Source organism: Notamacropus eugenii, chromosome 6 (assembly GCF_028372415.1).
Source record: "Notamacropus eugenii isolate mMacEug1 chromosome 6, mMacEug1.pri_v2, whole genome shotgun sequence".
Classification (NCBI taxonomy): domain Eukaryota; kingdom Metazoa; phylum Chordata; class Mammalia; order Diprotodontia; family Macropodidae; genus Notamacropus; species Notamacropus eugenii.
Genome location: NC_092877.1, coordinates 353,776,741 through 353,795,091, shown reverse-complemented (window position 1 = coordinate 353,795,091; position 18,351 = coordinate 353,776,741). Strand labels below are relative to the sequence as shown.

Below are 18,351 nucleotides of genomic sequence, written 5' to 3'. Positions count from 1 at the left end.
ATAAGAGGGGAGGTTGACCAGGGGACTTCCCTCTACCCTTCTCTCTCATCAGTTCCAACATATCTCTCCCTCTATAGAGTATGGACCTGTAGACATGTGTCTTAAGCACCTTGCTAACAGGACAATTAGTTCAGGGCTGCTCCCCAAATGACTGGCTGGCTAGAATTTAGGAGATCATAGCATTATCCTGCCCCTTGCCCAACCTATACAGGAGAGTGACAGGTTACTCAGCTGCATTCAGTCCTTTTTTGACCTTTTCAGGAATTTTTTTCCCCCTAGGGTGCAGTGTTAGGTAAGAGGCACCTTTCTCCTTTCTTTTTTTCCTCTTATGAGCAGTGGGTGACTCACCAACATTGAGAATTGTTTTTCCCAGACCAAGAGGCTGGCCATGGATGGATTTCCTCTGGAAGCAACTGGCTAAATTTGATGTATTCTCCTGAACTCCAACCAAAGGTGTGCTGGGGCTAGCTTTACCCAGCTCTCGTTAATTTTTTAGAGTGAGCATTTACATTTTGGAAATTAGCAAATGCTACTGATCAGGGCTTGATTTGTTGTTTTGTTAATTGCTTACAATTCAGAAAGCATTGGAGACAATATTAACAATGCAGATTAAATTTTAAAGTATATTGTGCAGTACTCCCCCGACCCAGACCTTGTCAAATATTTACCAACCCACCATTGACCCCAATCTCCTTTATAGAGGATTTCAATAATTTCTATCCCCTAGACAGCATAATTCTAGGATCTAGCCTGTGGTGAGAGAAGAGAGATTTCCTGGGCAGTGCCTTAGGAATTATTTCCAAGAAAGGAGAATGGCTGAGAAAGTCCTGGACGGAGTCAGGAGTGCAGCCTGGAGGGGAATGAAAGCTGGGTTGACCAGGGCCTCCTCCTTGAAATGGAAGTTCTGGGAGGAACTAGACAATCAGAGGGAGAGGCAGAAAGGACAGATGGTACTTTCTTTTGAAAAAGAATTTATTATCTATTTTAAACATTCACTTAAAAATTTTTTTGAGTTCTGAATTCTCTCCCTCTATCCATTGAACCCCTTCTCTATCCATTGAGAAGGAAAGCAATAAATATCAATCATGCATGTGAAATCATGCAAAACATTTCCATATTAGCCATGTTGCAAAAAAGGAAAACAAGGAAAGTAAAGAAAGAGAAAAAAAATTATGCTTCAATCTGTACTCAGACTTTATCAGTTCTCTCTCTGGAAGTGGACAGTATTTTTGATCACCCTTTGAAATTGTCTTGGATCATTGTATTGATTAGAGTAGCTAAGTCTTTCACAGTTGATCATCATACAATGTTGCTGTTTCTGTATACAATGTTCTGGTTCTGTTCACTTCACTTTGTATCAGTTCATATATATTTTCTGAAATCATCCTGCTCATCATTTCTTATAATGCCTTAGTATTCCATCACAATTATATGCCACAACTTATTCAGTCATTCCTCGACTGATGGATATCTCTTCAATTTGCAATTATTTGCCACCACAAAAAGAGCTGCTATAAATATTTTTGTACATATAGATCCTTTACCTTTTTTCTTTAATCTCTTTGGAACACAGACCTAGTAATGGTACTGCTGGGTCAAAAGGTATGCACAGTTTTATAGCCCTTTGGACATAGTTTCAAATTGTTCCCCAGAATAGTTGGACCAGTTCACAACTCCACCAACAGTGATGTGTCCCAATTTTTCCACATCTCCAGCATTTGTCATTTTTCTTTTCTATCACATTAGCCAATCTGGTAAGTATGACATGGTCTCAGAGTTGTTGTAAGTTGCATTTCTCTAATCAATAGTGATTTAGAATATCTTTTTCATATGACTACAGAGGCTTGATTTCTTCTTCTGAAAAGTGCCTATTCATATCCTTTGACCATTTATCAATTAGGAAATGGTTCTTATTTTTATGTTTGACTCAATTCCCTATATATTTGAGAAATGAAGTTTTTATCAGAGAAAGTTGCTGTAAATTTCTTTTTCAACTTCCAACTTTCCTGACAGAAGGTACTTTCAGTGTGAGTAGTCTAGGAGTAGTGAGAGTCAGGAGTGCAGCCTGGAGAAGAAGAAGGAGAAGGAGGTGTGTAGGAAGAGGAGGGAGGGGGAGGGAGAGAGAGAAAGAGAGAGGAAGGGAAGGAGAGAGATCCAGACAGTGTAGCTTAGTAGCTGCTGGTTTAGTAGTCCCCAAAGAGAACTGCCTTGCAGGGGGAATTTATGGAATATGAGTATTGTATGGGTTTTCTGTATGTGCTTATAAGTTCCCAAAAATCTGTGTGTTTATGGTATTTTGGGTCTTCTTTATTTCTCGCCCAGTTTTCACATTGTCAATCTGAGTGCTTGTATTGAAGCCAGAGACCCCTTTCACCCATATTTGGGTAGATTTGGATATAGACTAAGCTCATTTGGAAATATTTCTAGAAAGAGCTCCACATGGGGTCATAATGAGCCAAAGAAGGAAAATGACCCTTTTGGATCAGTGCCCAGGATTGGACTTGATCCATGTGGACCCAATGGCTTTGAGGAATCCTGGGCCATCAGCCACACACACACACACACATACACACACACACGTCCCAGACAAAAACTTAAAATGAAAACTTTTCTTCCTTTTTCTTTTGCAAAATAGAAATGAGTTGGAAGTGGAAAATGAGGGCAAAGATAGTTTTGTAACTATGTAAAAACTATGTAGTTTTTATATATAGGCAAGTTGGGACTACCTTCATAAAACAGATCCTGTAGGATCTAAGCAGGATATTAAGCAAAGTGGGGAGTAGTGATGATGGGGTCAGGGTACTTATTACTGAGAGCCAGGTAATAGTAGTAGAAAGAGCTAGAAAGTCATAGATTCAAGTTCCATCTTTGATACTTAGTAATGATCTGAAGTTGGGCAAGTCTCTTAACAAAATCTCTGATTTGGAACGGACCCCACAGGTCCCTTGGAAAAGTGAAAGTGAATTCACAAGTCAAATGCCTTCAATGAGTTTGATTTTCTTTGCCTTTCCCATAATTCTAATAAGGATGCATAAGGTTCATTTATGGGCAAATTGCTTTATGACCTCTTTTTATTATAGCATTCTGGTATATCTATATTACAGAAGACATTTAAATAGAACTATAGGGAGAACAAGGAAAGCCAGATTGCAAGGAGGTAAATAGTGAGCAGGAAGTGAAAAAGCAGAGGCCACGGGAGTAGAGCACTCTTTCCATACCTTTGGCTTTGAGAAGAGCTGTAGTTCGAGAGGATGTCAATTGAAGAATTAAAAAAATACCTGTTGTTGATGTTCTTTTCTTTTTAATCATAATTATTTCTTTTAATAAAACAACAGCCCTGTATTGAATCTCTTTTATACCAAAGAAAAAGAATTAATCAAAGCCAAACAAATGTCCTAGAGTGAACGCATCTGGAAAAGTATGCCTCAACCTCACTTAGTAGAACCTCACTTCTCTTCCATGAGGAGTGAAGCAGTTTCATTTTCTGTTCTCTAGAACCATCACAGGGGTAGTAAAAATATTCTCTCTTGCCAAATTGGGCAAACTTTTCTATAAAAGGTACCATTCTTAGGATTTAGTTGCTTAGTGGTTCACATGACTTTCTGTTCACCTAAGTAGAGGCAGCCAAGAGACTGACCAGGGGTCTGACTTGAATGCCTTCTTTTTAGAACTACTTTTTTAAAATTATTATTATGTAGTCACTATGTATATAGATTTTTTGGGTTCTGCTTATTTCATTCTGAATCTCACATATTTCAATGGAGTTGTGATTTCATCAAGGTGAGAGTTTCCTTTAAACCTGCAGATCTCAGACCATCTATGCATGCTCACCCTATGCAATTCTCATCTATGTTCTAAAAATTTCCCATGGGAGGACCACCCCATGTGCTGGATGCCTTCTTTGATTGGCATGCTGGCCATCTATCTGTCATCCCTTGCTTTTGCCTTGTGACAGACTCATCTTTCACTCTCATACAATTCATTGTTACATGTTGCAGCTTGCTCACACCCACCACATACCTCTTCATTGCCCTTTCTGTGGTGCCTATCTTGAATTCATCAGAGGCAGGGGTATTCTAGGTCTCAGTGCCATTCAACAATACCTGCACAATGTTAATATTGAAAAGATGGGCCTTTCATATTATGGCAAGCTTAGAGGAGAGTAAAAATGCTTTATAATTTTCTGAAAGCAATCCAAGCTAATCTCCCTTTCCTTTCCAATTCTGGGCCTAGCTCACTGTCCATCTTTTTTGCCTGTTCCCTACACACTCACACACATACATGAACACATGCATACTTGGATATCTCTAGCATATCCACTGCTGAAATATGGTAGTTGCCTAAATAGAGTTCTGGGCATCTTTGCCCCGATTTGCACTGGTAAATCAGGTCCTGGAATGGGGCTACATATCCCCTCAGGTTCTTGAGGTAATACTGAGAGGTTTGGAATATCTTTCTAATTCTATTATCTCAAGCCCCCATTTTGGTGTGTTCTGTCTCATACCAATCACCAGTTGCAGTTGGTATCTGCCCTATATTATTTATTGGCCCAGTAATTAGTGCCCTCTTCTCTTTTGAGCCAGTTACTGCCTTGATGCCATTGATAAGTAATTAACAGAAGACAAGAGACAAGCAAGAAACATATAAACATGTGCTCTAATATGGCAATTGGGACTTGCCTTTCCACATGATCATGCATTTCCAGAAATAGACTCTGTAAGCCTCCTCACATGGGTTAGCAGCACATGTTCCTCAGGCTGTGGAAGGGAATGAGAAAGGAACACTCCTGTATACAGCACCTATTATGTTCTAGGCACTGTGCTCAATGCTTCACAAATATAATCTCATTTCATTCTCACAACAACCCTGCAAGGCAGATGACTTTATCATCCCCATTTTATAGTTGAGGAAACTGAGGCAAACAGGTTAAATAACTTGCCAAGGATCACCCAGCTAATAAGTGTCTAAGGCCAGATTTGAACTCAGCTATTCCTGATTCTAGGTCCAGTGCTTTAACCACTGAGCCACCTAGTTGACTGGGTCTTCATCAGCAGTAGCCCCATTGTGCTGATAAGATATTCTCCATCCATTTGAATCATTTCATAAAAATCTCCCTACATTTCTCTAAATTCCTCATATTTATATATAATTTCCCTTTAATCAATTTGTTTATTTTAAGTTTGCAGCATTCACTTTCATAAGATTTTGAGTTTTAAATTTTCTCTCCTTCCCTCTTCTCCCCCCTCCTCAATACATTACGTAACCTGATACAGGTTCTATTTAAACATTCATATTAAACATATTTTCACATTAGTTACAATGAAAAGAAGAATTACAACTACTGGAAAAAACTACAGGAAGAAACCACAAGAAAGAAGAAACAAAAGAAAAAGAGAGAAAAGAGTATGTTTCCATCTTCATTAAGACTCCAAAATTCTTTCTCTGGATGTGGATAGCATTTTCCATGGTGAGTCTTTTGGAGTTGTCTTCTATCCTTGCATTGTTGAGAAGTCCTTCAAAGTCAGACATTGAACAATGTGGCTCTTACTGTGTACAGTGTTCTCTTGGATCTTCTCATTTCACTCAGCATCAGTTCATATAAGTCTTTCCAGGTTTTTCTGAAATCTGCCTGCTCATCATTTCTTGTAGCACATCAGTACTCCATTACATTCATACCACAACTTGTTCAGCCCTTCCCTAATTGATAGACCATAATTTTTAATGTATAGTAACATTCCATTACATTCACCTACCAAGTTTTTGTTACATTTTAAAGGCGTTTGTCAATCAGTGGGTCCCTACATTGTTTCTAGTTCTATGTAAAGATTGAGGAAATATAAACATGTTTGCAGAGAGCAGGGACCTTATAGCTAGTCATTATCAGAGCCAGATCTCTCTTAGTGGAAAGACTAATACTTCTTTGATTTCCTTAACTCTACTTTTTGGATCTTGACTCTGTCATACAAAATGTTTGCTATATCCCCAGATCTTTGGGTCATGTTATGTATTCTATCTGTACCTTCACCTAAGTAATTGATAAAAAGGTTGAATGAACTCTAAGGTACTCTAAGAGAGATTTACCCAGAGTATTGGAAAGAGGGAAGCAGGTAAGGAAGGGAAAGATAAACACTTAGCTCCTGAAAGGGAGACATGGAGGACTTCATGAGGAAGGTGACATTTGAGTTAGACCTTAAAAGACAGTTAGGATTTTGGGAAAAGTAGGGACAGTCTCTCTATTCACTATACCATAGCTATCTTAAAAGTCAGAAAGACCTGGGTTCAAGTTCTGATTCTGACACACACTGACTGAGAGACCCATGACAACTCATTTAACCTCTCAGAATCCTAGGCATCTCTTTAAAACAAGAAATTGCAGAGTTTCCTCACTGGGTATTCTTTGTATCAATTAAGTCACAGATCTAATAAAAAAATAGAAAGGGAGGCCAATTGAAGTGGAATGCTGGTAGAGAAGGGGAGAACGTGGCCAACACATTTGGAGAAGAAGGAAAGTGGGTGTTTTGTTGAGACAACAACAACAATATGTATATAGTGCTGCACGGTTTGTAAAACATTGTACATTTGTAGTGAGTATGCTCTGGCTCATTTTGCAGAGCCAGGATGATTATTTCTGTCCCTCAGGGTTTCAGCAGTACTCTGAGAGGTTTAGAGGTATCTCTTTTCCAATGCCATTCGCTTCATCCCCCTGTTGGGTTCCCTGTTAGGTGCCATTGATTAGAGCTCTCATTCCACTTAGCCATTTAATATCAATCAGTTTTTATACAAAGATATTTACTTTGAAGACACAGAAAGAATAAGATACAAACATGATCCATCAACACCTCCAGGGCATTATTGTTCCTATTCTATGCTGGTTTCTGGGGAGGATGGGCTCAGATGTAACCCAGTTTTCAGATAACATTGGCATCATCATTGTTGTTGTTCAATCATGTCTGACTCTTTGTGACCCCTTTTAGGGTTTTCTCAGCAAAGATACTGGACTAGTTTGCCATTTCTTTCTCGTGCTCATTTTACAGATGAGGAAACTGAGGCAAACAGGGTGAAGTGAATTGCCCAGGTCACAAAGTTAGTGTCTGAGGCCAGTTTTGAGCTCAGGTCTTCCTAACTCTTGGCCCCTCACTCTATTCAGTGTGCCTCCCAGCTGCCCATCATCATGTTCATGTCTAAATTGATCAAGCAATAAACATTTATGAAATACCTATTACGTGCCAAGAGGTGGGGATACAAAAAGGCAAAAGACAGTCCCTGCCTTCAAGGAGCTCACAATTTAATGGGAAAGAAAACATGCAAACAAATCTGTAAAAAAGCCAGCCATCTACAGAATAAATAAGAAATACTTAATAGAAGGAAGGCACTGGAATTAAGAGGAAAGGCTTCCTGCAGAAGATGGGATTTTAATTGAGACTTAAAGGAAGTCAGGGAGGTCAGTAGTTGGAATGCATTGAGGGAGACTATTCTAGGTACAGGGAAAAGTGAGAGAAAATGCCCAGAGCTGAAGGAGTGTCTGATTTATGGAACAGCCAGGAGGTTAGTGTCACTGGGCCAAAGAGCACACGTCTGGGAATATTGATGTTGGATGAGTCTTTGTCTCAGCCACCAGTGGGCTGGTCTCAGTCACTCCTAAAGGTCATTCCTTGCTCACTGGGCTGGCTGGCCACACAACCTCAATACTGGGACCTGACTCATCAAGACACCAGGAAGCCTGGAGACCTGGCTGACCTTTGGGACTCTCAAGTTTGGAGCATCCCATCTTTTTTTCTAAGAGAAAAAAAACAACAAACAGTGAGGCCACGTGACTTTTTTCACGGGGTCATACGTCAACCTCAGTCAAGAGAAGGTCCAAGTCCTCTCTGTGGCTATAATTCTCACCATCAGATACCTCCAGAGGAGTCAGATGGAGAGTGATCAGTCAAAGGGGAAAGTGGCTGAATAACAAAAAGCTGTGTCTCTGGTTGCAGAGCCCTTTTTGAAGCTAGTCAATGGAAAAGGTGATTTTCTTGTTCAGTCATGTTCAACTCTTCCTTCACCCCATTTGGGGTTTTCTTGGCAGAGATACTGGAGTGGTTTGCTATTTCCTTGTCTAGCTCATTTTACAGATGAGAAAACTGAGGCAAGCAGGGTTAAGTGACTTGTCCAGGGTCACATAGTTAGAAAGTCTGAGGCTGAAATTGGACTTCTGAGGATGAGTCTTCCTGATTTCAAGCCCACTGCCCCACCTAGCTGCCCCAACCAGGTGATTAGCAGAAGTACCTTGGAGAGACATAAGCATACAGAAGCATACACTGTAACTGGTTACAGTCTGGTTAGTCTCTCCAAGATACTTCCATTATGTGTCATTATGACTACTCAAGAAATAGAATCCCCAGAATCTTTCCCAAGGGGAGACATTGTCAAAGGTTCTCTGTTTATGTTCTAGATTTTATTATACATAACTATCTCATTTGGTCCTACTGAGATAGGTGTTATTATTATCCCCATTTTCCAGAGGAGATGAACTGAGGCTGAGACTACTTGCCCAGCATCACCCAGGGAGGAAGTGGCTGATTTGAACTCAAGATTCCCTGACTCTAAGTTAGGGCTCTATCCATCATACCACCTAGCTACCTCTTTAATTTTTTGGACAGTAGGGAATCATTCAAAGCTTTTGAGGTGGGGAGATATGATGACTCTTAGGGATTATCTTCTACAATTCAGCAGATAAAATGATGGGCAATTCAAAAATCCCTTACTTTTGGCTTTGGAATCCAGACCCACACACACATAGACTCTGTGTCAACTCTGTGCTCAATCTTTCTGTTGGCTGCATAGGACCCAAATGAGCAGCAGAGATGAGGAGACATGCATCATCCCTGGTAATTAAGTTGGCCTCATGTGTATTTGTCTTTGGACATGGACCATTCTCTTTACCACCTGCAGTGACTGCTTTCTTTCTTTTTCTGCCTTTTATTTGTATTTTGTGGGCCCTCTTACTATAACATCTGGGCTGGAAGAGACAATGACTGTTATTTTTCTTAAGGGTTTTTATAAAATCAATCTTGCAAATACTTCTAAGGCCTGCAAAAATTTGACCACAGATGAACCTTCCAAGATATACTTGATCTAAGAAAATCTCACTTGCTTACAAGTCCCAACCTGCAGTTTGGGGCCAGTGGCCTTGGGATCTGAAGGGCAAAATGCAATGTGCCAGGCACTTTCTGTGCTTTATCAGATGATGCAAAAAATTCTATTTTTCCCCAATAAATTCAAACAATTCCCTCCACATTTAGATTTCCCTAGCTACTAGTTTACTCCCTACCCCCAGAGGGGTAAATAAACAAGTTTTACCCTCCCATCACCAGGAGGTGAAGAACAAGACTTTTCTTGCAGCAAAGAATGTTGGCTTCTATCAGAAACACAGATGTTTTGTGGGGGAAAACAACATGAGCAGATGAAATAAACAGTAGTAGTTTGAAACTGAGATTTTTCTGCCTACGGTCTTTGGGCTTGTAAACAGTTATGTTTATGGCTGATAAAATGGCCAACAATTGATTACTAATGGCAGTTTTGAAATAACCTTTCTTTTTCTTCAATGGGTGTTGGAGGGGTCTTTGTGGTTTGCACCAAATTCATGGACCAGGTACAGACAACTGACCAAGGCTCAGGGCTGTCTACCCTTCTCACTTCAATCTTTGGTTAGGTCATCTATGTTTTCTGACTGGTTAAAAAAAAAATCTGTCCCTGCAGGCTCACAGATGCTCCTGGTTCCCCCACTGACTCCACACAGAGCATCATTATCTCTGCAGAGCTTCTGTCTCTATGGTAATAACAGATGGGAAGTGCTACAGAATTATTCATGCTAGGGAAAGGAGACAGTCCAAAGAAAGGGTGGGGGGTGGGGGGTGGGGGGAAGAGCATCCTTCCCTGAGGGAAAGAGAGGCTCAGTAACTGGGAAGAACAATAGTTGGTGGAGATGGGGGTGAAACTTTGGAACCAATATGGGAGCTGAGTAAAGAGGAGGGGGAGGAGCTAGAAGGGAGGCAAGAGGAGAAAAATCTTTTGTCCCTGTTGTGTCTCAGCTGTCCCGAAGAACCTCTGGCCCGATGGTAGGGAGTGTTTAGAAGGATACACCAAATGACAGAACTCACGACAATAAAATAAGGGACTAATAGAAAATTGGGCACTCTCCTCCCTCCCAACCCCCATCTCTCAGAACAACACACAAAAAACTCTGAACCTAATGAGTACTGAATGCTTTAGTGCTGGGTGGAGATAGTTTCAATTCCTGATTTTAGAGCTGTGGTGGAGTAAAATGAATCTTGCCATGGTCCATCAATAGTACTGAACATCTAGAAAAGTAATTGTAACTTTTTAAAAAGTAAATGTTCAATTCTCTTGAAATTGTGATGCTCTATCCTCCTCCTCCTCCTCTCCCCCAGCCCCCAAACAAGAGAAAAGTTTTTAGATAGGTTTGTTGTTGTTCAGTCGTATCTGACTCTTTGTGACCCCATTTGGGGTTTGTTTGGCAGAGGTACTGAAGCAGTTTGCTATTTCATTCCCCAGCTCATTTTACAAAGGAGGAAACTGAGGCAGTTGGGGTTAAGTGACTTACTTAGGGTCACACAGCTAGTAAGCCTCTGAGGCCAGGTTTGAATTTCCTGGCACTCCCCCACCTAGTTATTTAATAGCTAACATGCTGGTTCACAATTATTATCTTACTTGATCCTCACACAACAACCCTGGGGAGGAAGGTGCTATTATTATCACCCCTTATACAGATAAGGACACTGAAGCAAAGAGAGGTTTGGTGACTCACCCAGGATCACACGGCTAGTAAGTGTTGGAGGTCGAATCTGAACTCAGGTCTTCCTGACTCCAGGTCCAGAGCTCTAATCACTGAAACACCTAGCAGATATACTTTTTATGATCTTTATTCTTTCCTCTTTTCCATCTACGGTTTTCTACTTCCAAAGAGACCTTTTAGCAACAATAATGTAGTTTTAGCCAACAAAAGAGGCCACCTCTCTGCCTTGGGCACTAGGTTAGGTGCCCAGGCTTTGATACACAAAAACAAAAACAGAACCAGAAATAGTCTCCCCTTCAGGGAACTTACACACTGCTGGGTGGAGTTGGAGGAGAGGATGATAAACACCAAGTAGCAAAGAAACTGAATCTGGAGGTTAGAATCCCGACTTGCTATCTTTGACCAGGGACAAAATCGCTTTGCTTCTCTGGTGTTTCTCACCTCTAAAATGAGGACCGACAATCATTCATTCAGTCACCAAGCATTTATTAAGCTCTTACTCTGTGTGCTAAACTCCAGGGTTAAAACTGAAGCAAAAAAAAAAAAAGTTCCTGCCTTTAAGGAATTTTGTTTGGCCTTTTTGGGGGATCCCTAATGTTTAGCACAATTCCTGGCACACAGTAAGCGCTTAATTAATGCTTGTTGATTGACTGAAGAGGAATGTAACACATTAAAAGGAGATTCTGACCCCAGCTCCAAGTCGTGTGAAAAATGTGTATGGATAAGAAGCAATTTGAGGGAGAAGAACTATAATCGTAGCTGATATTTACACAGGAATTTACCAACTTCGACTCACACGGTTCTCTGAGGGAGGGAGGCCATCTTCATGGGATCACGGATTTAGAGCCGGTTGTGGTCATCTTTTAATGATGGGCAATACTTATCCCGAACAGGAGGAAACTGAGGCACAGAGCAGTTGCTTGACAAGGAAGCAAGCGAAGATTTCTTAAGAGACTGCCCTGGGCCGGAGAGACCCTGGGCCATTCCCGGGATAGAAGGTCACCCAGGGGCCCCCGCTTCCTTGGACCAACTTATAGCCCTCTTACTGCGTGGACACTACCACCTTGTTGGCAGCTCTGCTCCCAGTCTGCAATGATTCTCTCATCCCTCCAGCTCTTGGGTGGTTAGGCTCCACTCCTGCGCTCCCCTCCCCATGTGAAAGTCAACCAATAAAAAAAAGAACCCTGAAAAAAAACCCTCGCTGTGGATGCTCTGGGTGTTTTAGATCGCGCGAGGGGAGGGGCCCGGACCAGGGCCAGGGAGGGAGATGCCCGGGGCTTCGCTGGGGCTGCAACTTTTTTTTTTCCAGACGATCGACTCCCCGGCTGCCCGCGGGCCGAGGTCAGTTCAGGCGAGGAGCCGCCGAGCGCTCCCTGTTCCGGGAGTCCAGGAGCCTGGAGGGCCGGGGGAGGGCTCGGGGCAGCCAGAGGCAAGGTCGGGGCGGGGCTCCCGTCTGCTGGTGCAGAGCTGGCTTTCTGGGGCGGGCTGGAGGCCCCGCGGTCTAGGAAGTACGGGCGGGGGGAAGGGGAGAGAAGGCGGGGGGGGGGGGGGGGGGGGGTTCCTGGAAAGAGGGGGAGGGGCGCCGCGAGCAGATGCGGTTCTGGGCTGGGGGAGGGGTGTCCCCGACCTCCCCACTTAGGGGACTCGGAGGAGCGGCGTGGAGGGGGCTGGAGGAGGGGCTGGGGGCGGGGGGAGGGAGCAGATGCTGCCAGGCGGAGGGGTTTGTCCCTGACCTCTCAAGGAGGGGGCTCGGAAGGGCGAAGGGGAGGGGGAGCAGATGCTGTTCTCGGCTGAGCGCCTGCGTAAGGGATTGGGGAGGGGGTCCCAGATATCTTCGGGAGAGGGATTCACGGGGGCGCTTTGGGGGCAGTGCCCTCCACCTGGGGCGCCCCTGATCTCCCCGGGCCGGGGGCTCATGGGGACGCCTGGGGAGGGTGGGGAGGGGCTGCCCTGTCCCCTGGCGGGGGCGCCCCCAGTCTCCCCGGGTGGGGGGCTCATGGGGACGCCTGGGGGGGTGGGGAGGAGCTGCCCTGTCCCCCGGCGGGGGCGCCCCCAGTGTCCCCGGGTGGGGGGCTCATGGGGACGCCTGGGGAGGGTGGGGAGGGGCTGCCCTGTCCCCCGGCGGGGGCGCCCCCAGTGTCCCCGGGTGGGGGGCTCATGGGGACGCCTGGGGGGGTGGGGAGGGGCTGCCCTGTCCCCCGGCGGGGGCGCCCCCAGTCTCCCCGGGTGGGGGGCTCATGGGGACGCCTGGGGGGGTGGGGAGGGGCTGCCCTGTCCCCCGGCGGGGGCGCCCCCAGTCTCCCCGGGTGGGGGGCTCATGGGGACGCCTGGGGAGGGTGGGGAGGGCCGCCTTATCCCCCGGCGGGGGCGCCCCGCGGTCTGGCTCCGGGCCCCCGCGGGGCGGGCCGCAGACTGCCGGCTCAGCCCCTCCCCCGCAGCCCGGCCGGGCGGGGCGGGGCGGGAGGGAACATCCTGTCTGCTCCGGGCGCACCGCAGACAGGCTCGCGCGCCAGCCGGCCAGACGGCGCGCGGGGCCGCGAGGACCTGGGAGCCCCGCGGGCGGGGGAGGGGGGAGGGGCGCCGGGCGCGCGCGGCCGGGCGGGGAGCGCGGGGCGGGGCCGGAGCCACAATAGAGCGCTGGGGCCGCGGGGCGCGCGCGCGGGGACGCTGGCGCGGCCTGCCCCTCCCCCTCCCCCGCGGCCCCTCCCCCCGGGCTGCCGGAGACGGCGGCGGCGGCGGCGGCGTCTGCGGGAAGCTGTGTCTCCGCAGTGACGTGGGCGGTCTGTGTGCCCGGTGACGTCAGAGGGCTGGCTGTGTGTAGCCATGGGGGGGCGGGGGGTTCTGAGCGGCGGCGCCGGCGGAGCCCGGGGGAGCCTCGGAGCGGCGGCGGGGCCCGGGGGAGCAGCGCAGGTACGGTTCGGCCCAGCCCGGCGGGGCCCGCGGGCAGGGGAGCGGCGCGGGGGGCCGCGGGAGGTCGGGGGGCTGCGGGGGACTGCGGGGGGCCAGGGCTGCACTTGACCTCGGCGTCCGCCGGGGATGCCCTCGCCTCGGCGGGGCGCGGCGGGGCCCAGCCCGGACCTCCTGGCCCGTCGGCGAGGCTCGGCGGCCGTGGGCAGGGGGCTTCCGCTCGGGGCGCCACCCGCCCGGCTGGGGGGAGGGGGCTGGAGACCACCGGGCTGGGGAGGAAGGGCCCCCCTGCCCTGGTCTGCCCTCTCCCCTGGTCTACCCCCTCCCCCTGGTCTACCCCTCTACCCCCCACCCCGGGTCTGCCCTTTCCTCTATTTCTGCCTTCCCTTGTCTACCCCTCCCCCCGTGTCTGTCTCCTCAACGCCCCCCCCCGTCTTCACTCTGCTTCCCCCCATCTCCGTCTGCCGCTCCCCTCCAGTGTCCCCCCCCCGTCCCCCCGCCCCCGCTTGAGTGGCGCCCAGTTCCCGAAGTGTGGGCAGCGACGGAAGGGGATGGAGATGTCGGGGTGGGGTGCGGAATGGCTAAAGGAGACTGCTGCCTCCACTCCCCGACGCCCCCTCCTCTGACTCTCTCTTTCCGTCCGAGGGGTGGGGGATCGAGGGAGGGGGGCTTGGGTTGACCCTCCCTGGAGGAGGTGGGGAGGCCGAAAGGGGACTTTCACTAGTGGCTGCTCTCCACCCGCACCCCATCCACTGGTTGAGCCTCGGCGGGCGAGCTCTGTTTAGTTTCAGGGGCCGCAGATGGGGAGAGGATGACAGGGTGGGTGAGGAAAGGAAGGGGATTTCCACCCGAGTGTCCCCATGGTTCCCCCCACCCCCACCCCCGACAGCCTCCACCCTCCACCCTGTTGGAGTCTAGACTTGTTCCCCAGGGCAGACTGGCAGGGGGAGGGCTGGGGATGTCCCTGTCGGCTTGTGGAGGAGGAGGACTCCCACCTACCGCCTCATCCTGATTCCTAGTGTCCTGCCTCCCCCTCCCTTCCCTAGGGTTTTCAATTGAGTACTTGACTCCGCGTGGGTGTAAAGGACTTTCGGGGTTTGGGGAATCCCCAGTTCTCCAGGTGATTCCTTTTGGGCTTCGTGGTTTGAGCTGGCGCTCTGCGGTGGGGTTGAAGTCAGTGGATTCCTTCCTTTCCCTTGTTGGGATGGATGGAGTGAATAGTTCAGGCAGCAATAGTTCATCTTCACCCTCACCCCAATTTTCTCCAGTTTATTCAGGATTTCTTTTCTTGAGAAGGAAGTGGAAGGAGGATTTACCTCTCCCCCTCCCCCCTTCCCCTTGCTCCATTTGCATTCTTTGTGAACAGTGTCTGCAACTGCTTTTTTTGTCCCAGATTAGCCTTGTTCAAGGTTGGAGGGTCAAAGGATTGGAATACATAGTTCCCAGGCAGCAGGAAGATTTTCTCACCTTTTGGATTTACCTACTTTTTTTTTTAAACGTACTTTTGATTTCATAACGCTACAAAAAAACCCTCAGCTATACTGGGCAATTAATGCAAAAAAAAAAAATCGATGCAATTTAGATTAGACCATCAATATTTACCCATGAGACAATGAGTGCTGATTTGAACACTTTTCCCCCCTTCCTGTAAGTACTTGGAGTTAATTCTTTTGAATGATATTAGGAAATTCAGTAAGTAAATTATTCTGGTTATAATGGCAGTCGAAAGAGGCTCCCTAGTGATTAGCTTTGGGTGAGTTGATTGGAGTGCAGCCATTGTGTAGTTCTATATATTGTGAATTATCACCTCTGCAACCCACAAGACAAATCTCTGTCTCTGAATGCTGGGGAGACCCTTTACAAGCCACCTTCATGTTTAAATTGAGGGTGTTCAAATGAAATTATTTAAATAAATGACCATCAAATTAACTGATTTAAATAAATCATTAAAAAAAATCACCCTTTGTAAATGAAATTGCTTTCACCATTGAGAAACTGCTTTCAAATGAAACCTTTGGTCCTTGGAACAAATTCAGATATAACTTTTCCTTGTCCCCACCCTCCCTTTTCTTTTTTACAGATTAATTGAAAGGAGAATTAAAGCAACATTGTCCAAGACGCAAATCTGGCAGATTTTTCTTTAGGTGCTGTTACTTTTGGTTGCAAAAATCTAGGGGGAAATGCTGACTGTGGTCATCTCTGCTGACACCACTACGGGCCACTTATAGGCAACTTTTCATTTGTCTGCTAATATAGACTGCCTTTTGGAGGAATAAGTTTATTTTTCCAGTTTCCTCAGGTGAATTTTAAATTTATCTTCACTGTGTTAAAAACATTTTGACATGTTCCATTCTCTTATACATGGCCATGAAAACTGGCATAAGATGCAAATATCTCTGATATTGTGCTTTAGAAGAATTGCATTGAGCCAGCACATCTCAAACTGATAGTGATTTTTTAAAAAAAAATATACTTTATTCATGGAATCTGAGGCCAAAAGGTTAAAAAATACGTTTATACTTGAGGATATAAACGTGACAGCCACATTTTATTGAAGGGACTTAAGTGATTGTGTAGAATCTTTTGAGTAAATCAAAGCTTTCTTTAAAAGAAGGTGTTATGACTGAGAGTGAAATTACTATAAACATTTTCTTATTTTCTTCCAGAACAAACCGCCGAACTAAGATGCAAATTTCATACTTAATTATTTGAAGCTTCACAGTTCAACCATGGAAACTCTCCAAACTAGCTTCCCTTTGGTTCAGGGCTCCAATAAAAAACGGAATGGGCTAAGAGATGAGGGCAGCCCTCCCATGAAAAAAATGATGACAGAAATGCATGTAAATGGGAAAGTGCTGATAAACACATTGCCAACGGTAAAGAAGGAGAACTTGGATGACTATGGTGAAGCTCCAATGGAGACGGATGGGGAAAAGGCCAAATCCAGCTGTAATTCAGTGTCTGAACCTTTACATTTAAATCCTAGTTTAAAGCACACACTGGCACAGTTCCACTTAAGTAGTCAGAGCTCCCTGGGTGGGCCTGCAGCATTTTCAGCTCGTTATTCCCAAGAAAGCATGTCACCCACTGTATTCTTGCCTCTCCCGTCCCCTCAGATTCTTCCTGGGCCTTTGCTCATTCCTCCAGATAGTTCCACTGAACTAACTCAGACTGTCCTGGAGGGAGAATCCATTTCTTGTTTTCAGGTTGGAGGAGAAAAGAGACTGTGTTTGCCTCAAGTCTTAAATTCTGTACTCCGGGATTTTTCACTCCAGCAAATAAATACCGTGTGTGATGACTTGTACATATATTGTTCACGGTGTACCTCGGAACAGCTTCACATCCTGAAGGTCTTGGGAATCCTTCCATTTAATGCCCCATCTTGTGGGCTCATCACACTCACTGATGCTCAAAGACTGTGTAATGCTTTGCTCCGTCCACGTACCTGCCCTCAAAATGGTAGTATGCATCCTGCTAAAAATTCCTTGGCCCAGTTACAAGAAAGTGGCAGGGCCTTTGAAGTGGAACATGAGTGCTTGGGTAAATGCCAGGGCTTATTTGCACCCCAGTTTTATGTTCAGCCCGATGCACCGTGTATACAGTGTCTGGAATGCTGTGGAATGTTTGCACCCCAGACGTTTGTGATGCATTCACACAGATCCCCTGACAAGAGGACCTGCCACTGGGGCTTTGAATCAGCCAAGTGGCCTTGCTATCTCCATGTAAACCAAAAATACTTAGGGACACCGGAAGAAAAGAAACTCAACAGTCTTTTAGAGGAAATGAAGGAGAAATTTAGTGTCCGGAGTGGAAAGAGAGCTCAGTCCAAAGTAAGTGTTTTCAATCTAGCATTTGAAGAGCTACCCATTCATTCTGATTGGAAGTGGGATACATATTTTTCTAGAAGTGCATTCATTGATTATTTCAAAATCTAACATCCTTTTAAGATTACAGTTAGTAGATTTTAGAAATGTAACTTGATGTATCCCAAGTAGCCAAATGAGAGAATGTCGTTGCTTCATGTAGATAAATGGAAGCTAACTGTACTATTTCTATGATTCATGATCGTTTGCTTTAAAGCATTAGCTCCTTTTGCAAATGGGGTGAGCGAACCACAGAGACATCTCGTGGTTTGCCCCAGTTGGCATTTTTGAGTGACACACCAATGATTTTTGGCATCATTTCCCTGCTGGACTATTCAGATTTTATGGTCTTTGGAATGTGATGTAGAAGATCTGAAGGACTTGCGATTCTTATATTAGAATAATCTTAACATTTCATAGTAATTGATTTTTTTTTTCAAAGAAGACTATGTTTACTATGCTATGGGGTAATCTAAGTAGGAGAAATGAGCGAAAAATTAGAAAGGGATAAATTTAGATAGAGCAATAGGAATGGAGAAAAACCCCTCTGTGACAATGAAGATGATAAGGTTAGTTTTCTAGTCCAGCTTCTGTATATTTTAAACAAGGCTAAGCATTTTCCCCCTAAACTAGCTTTCTTAATTCATAGATAATCCTCTTTTTTGAGTGTCTTAGTACTTTGTTATGATGAGCAAATTGAAATTGAAAAGCAGTAAATCATATTTCATCTGAAATTAGTCACAATGGTAGCTATTTAGCTCTTAATTCTTCAAAACATCCCAG

At 45.7% G+C, this 18,351-nt stretch overlaps 1 protein-coding gene and 1 long non-coding RNA gene across 7 annotated transcripts in view; one reads left to right on the top strand and one right to left on the bottom strand.

Annotated features, from left to right (window-relative positions):
- Positions 1–3,293: 3,293 nt before the first annotated feature.
- On the bottom strand, positions 3,294–12,310 carry LOC140510136 (uncharacterized). 3 transcript variants are annotated; one of them, XR_011969110.1, is made up of 5 exons: positions 11,859–12,310; positions 11,595–11,717; positions 11,108–11,241; positions 10,811–10,971; positions 3,294–5,697 (listed from the first exon to the last, which is right to left on the bottom strand). It is a non-coding gene; the product is annotated as an uncharacterized lncRNA (long non-coding RNA). The 3 variants fall into 3 exon arrangements; XR_011969109.1 differs by having other exon boundaries at positions 10,811–12,310; XR_011969111.1 differs by lacking the exons at positions 10,811–10,971; positions 11,108–11,241 and having other exon boundaries at positions 3,294–7,776; positions 11,595–12,310.
- Positions 12,211–18,351, top strand: part of SKIL (SKI like proto-oncogene) — a 30,402-nt gene continuing 24,261 nt past the window's right edge. The window contains exons 1-3 of one of the 4 annotated variants that reach the window (XM_072618486.1): positions 12,211–12,232; positions 15,786–16,004; positions 16,372–17,535. In XM_072618486.1, the coding sequence (XP_072474587.1) occupies positions 16,435–17,535 (1,101 nt within the window). In that variant the 5' untranslated portion in view covers positions 12,211–12,232; positions 15,786–16,004; positions 16,372–16,434. Of the gene's footprint in view, positions 12,233–12,505; positions 12,601–13,607; positions 13,709–15,785; positions 16,005–16,371; positions 17,536–18,351 lie in introns of those variants that run through there. The other 3 variants (XM_072618487.1, XM_072618485.1, XM_072618488.1) reach the window with 3 other exon arrangements.